Source organism: Rattus norvegicus, chromosome 20, assembly GCF_036323735.1.
Source record: "Rattus norvegicus strain BN/NHsdMcwi chromosome 20, GRCr8, whole genome shotgun sequence".
Classification (NCBI taxonomy): domain Eukaryota; kingdom Metazoa; phylum Chordata; class Mammalia; order Rodentia; family Muridae; genus Rattus; species Rattus norvegicus.
Window position 1 is genome coordinate 3,506,590 of NC_086038.1, and position 6,060 is coordinate 3,512,649.

Genomic DNA, 6,060 nt, shown 5'->3' on the forward strand with positions numbered 1-6,060 from the left:
AAACGGACTCTGCCTGTTCCTACCTGTGTTTCTCTTCCTCCTCCTCCTCCTCCTCACAACAGCCACCACAGCTCCAATCACAGCCACAGCCCCAATCATGGCCACAGCTCCAAAGAAAACATAAATAACATTGGTTTCCATGTTGGAGTCAGTGCCTGGAGGAGCCTCTGGGAAGGACAGGTACAGGAAATGAAGGTGGGGGTCATGACCCCAGCTCTCAGCACTGACCAGCTCAGGGTCTGCAGAAGGCTCCAGCTTTTCCTGACCCCAGCTCTGCACCCACACTCTCCTTACCCCATCTCTGGGTAAGTGGCTCAGGCAGCCCCTCATGCTCCACATGGCATGTGTACTTCTGCTCCTCCCCAGAAGGCACCACCACAGCTGCCCACTTCTGGAAGGTTCCATCCCCTGCAGGCCTGGTCTCCACAAGCTCCATGTCCTGGGTCAGGTCCTCCCCATTCAACTGCCAGGTCAGGGTGATGTCAGCAGGGTAGAAGCCCAGAGCCCAGCACCTCAGGGTGACACCACCTTCAGGTCTGGGGTGAAGGGTCACATGTACCTTAGGGGGATCTGTGTGGAAGATTTAAGAAATCACACAGTTAACAAGACAAACTGAAATATACACAAGACATAGTAAAGACAATGACACTGACCTGTGTGTGTCTGACACTTCAACTGTCATCGACTAGAGAGCTGCAGGGAGAGCTGGTCCCCTCAACACAGAACTGCACACTTTCCTGAGGGACTCAGAGGCTAAGAGGGAATCCACATGAGCCAGTGGGTCAACATGGCCGTCCTTATGTGATGTTGTATAGCATGAGATGGGTGGTCATAGAACAGAAGAGGGAATGGAAAATAATTGATTTAATATGTGTTTGCAGACAAACTCTGACTAGAAGCAAAATAATGCCTCCCAAAATAAGGAAAGAAAAAAGAAAGTAAGAAATAAGAAAAAGCGAGAAAAAAAGAAAAAGAAATTCCACAATTTATATTCCTCCAGGGTACCCCATAAGGGCTCATGGGACCATTCTCCACTGTAGGAATAGAGAGAAATGGGGTGTGGAAGAGAAGCAAACCCCACATCAGGGAGGGATCTGTGAGAATGTGTTCTATGGAAAGTTCTAGAAACTGGGGAGAACCAGCCTAGTGTAGTGGAGTCCATGTCTCCTATGAGGAAAAGAGACTTCTGGTCCTGAGGTGTAAGGGCTGACACACTCAGCAGGACAGGAGTCAGTGTCCTCAGAGAGTGGGTGTGGGCAGAGGACCTGGCCTGGGAGAGGCCATGGCTGACAGCAGGGAGCCCCTGCTGTTAAGTGGGGAAATTCTCTCCTTCCCTCCTGAGAGGGACTCAGAACTCTCCAGGGAGAAGGTTGGGCCCTGGGAGAGGCAGTGCAGTCACTGTGATGAGGGATCAGGAGACCCAGGGACACTGTCTCCCCTCTGAGACAGGGGCATCACCCAGCTGAGGGTTCCTACTTCCCCAGGACTGAGTCCCAGCGGGAGAGCAGAGGAGGAGAAGCCAGAGGCCCCCAGCACCTGAGCGCAGCAGTGTCTCCTTCCCGAGCTCCAGGTATTTGCGGAGCCACTCCAAGCACTCGACCTGCAGGTAGGTCCTCTTTCTCTCTCCAAAACCAGCCTGATCCCACTTGTTTCTGGTGATCCGTGCTGCTGTGTCCTTCACCATCCACGTTTTGAGGTCTTCGTTCAGGGCGATGTAATCGCGGCCGTCATAGGCGTACTGCATATACCCGCGGAGGAGGCTCCCGTCCGACCCCAACTCACAGCCATGCATCCTCTGGTAGGTGTGAGAGCCTGCGGGACCTCGTGGTCAGACCCGCCTCGCTGGGGCGACCGCATCCGCCCCTCCCACCTGCCCGGCCCCGCACGTCCGCGGACTCCTCCAAACTGAAAGGGAAACTGGCCCGGGTCGGTTCTGCTCCGAGCCTCGGATTTGGGACCAGGAGGTCTCCAGTCGTGTGGGGGAGTAGTCGGGTCGTGACCTCCGACCCGGGGTCACTCACCGCCCTCGCTCTGGTTATAGTAGCCTCGCAGGGTACTCAGGTCCACTCGGTAAACCTGCTCGTTTCTCTTGGCGATCTGTGTCTGCCTCTCCCAATACTCCGGCCCCTCCCGCTCCATCCACCGCGCCCGCGGCTCATATCTCGGATTCTCCGCGTCGCTATCGTAGCGCACGAACTCCGTGTCGTCCACGTAGCCGACAGAGATGAACCGGGGCTCCCCGAGGCCGGGCCGGGACACGGCGGTGTGGAAATACCGCAGCGAGTGTGAGCCTGGGGGCGGCGCGCGATGAGACCCGGACCTCCTCCCGGGAGCGCGGGAGGGAGCGCGGGCGGGGCGGGGAGCAGGGCGCGGGGCTCGGGACGCGGGTGGAGAAGGGGCGGGGGTCTGGTGTGAGACGCGGGGACCGGGCTTCCCCGGTGCGGTCCCCCCCTACTCCCCGCAGAGGTCGTTTCCCTCCCGACCCCGCACTCACCGGCGCGCGTCTTGGTCGGGGTCAGGGCGGCCGCAACAAGCAGGAGCAGCGTGGGCGGCGCCATCGCCCCCATCTCAGATTCCGGACGCTTCTGAGTCCGGCGTGCTGCGCTGACATTACAACCAGTGCCTGGGGCGACGCTGATTGGTTCACAGGGTTCACGCCACCCAGTGGGAGTGAGAATTTCCAGAATCTCATCAGTATCCGGGCAGAAGGACCTGACACAGATTAGAAGCAGAAATGAAACTGGGAAGTTGGGGAATCCCCTGCCCCGCCCCTGACCTCACCGCCTGGCAACTAAGACTTTGCCTGAACCCTTTGCTGTGGGGCAGAGCGCTGTTTGTCATGGTGTCTCTGAGTTCTGACCCAGAAACTGCCTGAACACCAGGAGACGCATGCAGGCCTAACATTCTGTGTCTTCTCCTCCACCCTCCTCTTCCTTCTTCTCTTCAGAAGTCAGTCCCTGGAGTCTTCTAGAAGAAAAGTGACTTCCGGGAATACAATCACAACACAAGCCTTGTGCATGCAGTGGAGAGACGCTTCTCCTTTAAGAGGAGGCGCTGGCCTGCAAGCCCCACCCAGACCCCACAGAGACCAGGCTCTGTTCACCTGCATGGGCAGCCCACACTGCCAAGCCTGAGTGCAGGACACTCATCTGTAAAGAGATGACTTTGCCTCTTCCCTCAGGATCTGTCTTCTCAACCTCAGGTTTAGACCCAGACTCCTTGTGTTTATTCCCAGAAGATGCATCTGTGGCTCCAGGTGGGTGTGTTTTACAAGGATCTTCATTCTGAGTCCTGAGATTGTCCATGTGGACCTGGGTCTTGTCTCAGCACAGGAGACCCCGTTGTCCACAGGGAAGAGACCCCTGTGGAGACCACAGACAGCACAGTGCCCTGTGCTACACTGCACTTCCCTGTGTCCACACTTCCCCTGTGCAGCTGCTTTAGTGACTAAATCACAGTAGGAGGGGAACTGTAATTAACTATACCACAGAATAATGAGAGAGTGTGGGAGAAGTTATCAATCTGTGATCTCTCACTCCCTCTCTGACCTTCACTCACACTTAGGAGCTGAAGGGATGAGGGACATGAATGTGTGGAACACTGGATCTAATAACTGAGTTGGGGCCCCAGAGTTCCTCAGGCCTGAGCAGTGTGGACATTGGAGGAAAGATGATTCTCAGGCCAGAGAGCACACACTGGTGATGTGAGGTTTCATCCCTGATCAGTAGTGTGGGGAAAGATTAAATTTACACGTTTGTTCATTCTGTGGATCTCTCCAAATCACAGCCATAGAACTGAAGTGGAAAGAAGAGGAGAGATGGGTGGGGGCTCCTGAAGAGAGTCACCCATCACACAGAGCCACAAATGTGGGTGAGCACAGGTGTGCACTCCAGTCCCCTCCCCATGCAGGTCTCCACAGCAGCCCAGCAGCCTCACCAGGATTCGGCGGGTCCTGTTTCAGTGAACCACTCTTATTAGGTGCTGTGAGTGTTTTCCGTGGGAACTTGAAGCTCTTAGGTTCCATCCTGACTGACCTAAGGATGCGGTTGGGATAGGCAGCCCCACAGAAAGGATCTGTCTGTTACTTTTCTTCTTATTTATTCTGTTTTTTGAGACAAGGTCTGTCTGCACTGCTCTGGCTGTCCTGGATCTTACTATGTAAACCAAGCTGACCTTGACCTCCCAGAGATACATGGCCTTTGCATCCTGAGGGCTGGATGTCACAGTTTCCCTTTCATTGTTGTGAAGAAACACCATGACCAAGGCAACACTTCTAAAAAGAAACATTCAATAGTGGCTGGGTAACAGTTTCAGAGGTTTAGTCCATTATAACAGGAAACATGGCAGCTGCAGGCAGACATGGTGCTGAAGGAGCTGAGACTTCTACATCTTGATCCAAAGGCAGCCAGGAAGAGGCTCTCATTCCACACTGGGCAGAGCATGAGCACAGAGACCTCAAAGCCCTTCCTCTCAGTGACACACTTCCTCCAACATGTCCATGCCTACTCCCACAAGACCACACCTCCTAATAGTGCCACTCTTTGTGGGGCAAGGATCCAAACACATGAGCCTATGAGGACCATCTATTCAATCAACCACAATAGGATAGAAGGCCTGTGTCAGCACACTAGCTCTAGTTAGTTTTTATTACTGTGATAAGACACTATGGCCAAGGTATCTTATAAAAGAATATGTTTAATCTGTTCTCTAGTTTCAGAGGATTTGTGTCTATGATGGCAGAGGAGAGGTGTGGTGGGGGAACAGCTGAGAGCTCCCGACTTGATTTGCAAGTAACAGACTGAGACACTGGCAATAGTGAAAGTCGATTTTTAAAAAATTTATACATATAATATATGTAATATAAAATATTATTAAATATAATATATATAATTTATTCATGAAGTACACTGTACCTGTCTTCAGACACCATAGGAGGGAATCAGATCTCATTACAGAGGTTTGCGAGGCACCATGTGTTTGCTGGGATTTGAACTCAGGAGCAGTCGTTGCCCTTAACCACTGAGCCATCTCTCCAGCCCAGTGAAAGTCTTTTAAAACCTCAGTGCACACACCAGTGGCACACATCCTCCATCAAGGCCACACCTCCCAATCCTCTCTGAACATGGCCTCAGCTGGATTTGAAGGATTCATTCCCATGAGCCTGTGTGGCTGTTCTCATTCAAACCAGCACAGCAGTCACTGTGAAGTGTAAGAGGCCAGCAGGGTTCTGGAGATGTGTCCAGTGCAGGCTGAGGGAAATGCCCTCACACAGGGCACTCTGCTGAGTTGGGTGTCCCCCTTTGTCTCCGTCTCCTCCTGCTCAGCCCCTCTGTGTCTCTGTCCCTCAGGTCTCACCCCATCCGTGCCCAGCTCCCCTCCCTCCTGAGCTCTGCACTGACCCTGTCTCTTCCTTGGCCTCTGGTTTCTCTATGGTGTCAGCCAGCAGCTGTGAGGCAGCTGTGTGGTTCCTGAGGCAAACATTCCAATGGTGGCTGGGGAGAGGGCTCAGCAGCCAGGAGCACTTGTTGCTGGTGCAGAGGATCCAGGTTCAGTTCCCTCAGCACACGGTGGCTTCCACCGTCTGTGACTTCAGTTCCAAGGGATCAGTGGCTGTGCACCTACATGTTTATATGCACAAAGAGGACAGGTCATGAAAATAAAATATAAAAAAAATGATTTTAATCATCCTGCCTGTCTTTCCTCTACACATCGAGAGTGTGAGGCCAGGGGCGGAGGGCACAGTGCTGTTCAGACAACAGTGGACCACCAGCCAATGAAGAGAGCTCTGTAACAGGAAGTCTGAGATAGTTGAAATAGAGTGTATTGAAATGACAATTTATAGAACAGCATAAAATTAAATATACAGAAAATCTTTCACTGTATGGACCTGCTGTGCACAGAGGAACACGGCCTCATCCCAGGATGAAGACACAGTGTGTGCTGATCTTTGTAATTGAGCAGATGTCAGTTTTGATTCCCCATGAACAGGATAAATTCCACTCAGATGGTTGGATACTAATTTATAAGAGACCAGAACATCCAAACACCCAGAATGTTCCT

The 6,060-nt window shown here is 52.8% G+C and overlaps 1 protein-coding gene across 7 annotated transcripts in view; it reads right to left on the reverse strand.

Moving 5' to 3' along the window:
- RT1-CE4 (RT1 class I, locus CE4) overlaps positions 1 to 2,647 on the reverse strand; it is a 73,055-nt gene extending 70,408 nt beyond the window's left edge. For 3 of the 7 annotated variants that reach the window (XM_039098960.2, XM_063279388.1, XM_039098959.2), the window contains exons 1-5: positions 2,495 to 2,647; positions 2,022 to 2,291; positions 1,537 to 1,812; positions 295 to 570; positions 24 to 167 (exon numbers count right to left, since the gene is read on the reverse strand). In XM_039098960.2, the coding sequence (XP_038954888.1) occupies positions 24 to 167; positions 295 to 570; positions 1,537 to 1,812; positions 2,022 to 2,291; positions 2,495 to 2,567 (1,039 nt within the window). In that variant the 5' untranslated portion in view covers positions 2,568 to 2,647. Of the gene's footprint in view, positions 1 to 23; positions 168 to 294; positions 571 to 653; positions 1,813 to 2,021; positions 2,292 to 2,494 lie in introns of those variants that run through there. The other 4 variants (NM_001008842.2, XR_010060745.1, XM_039098961.2 and 1 more) reach the window with 4 other exon arrangements.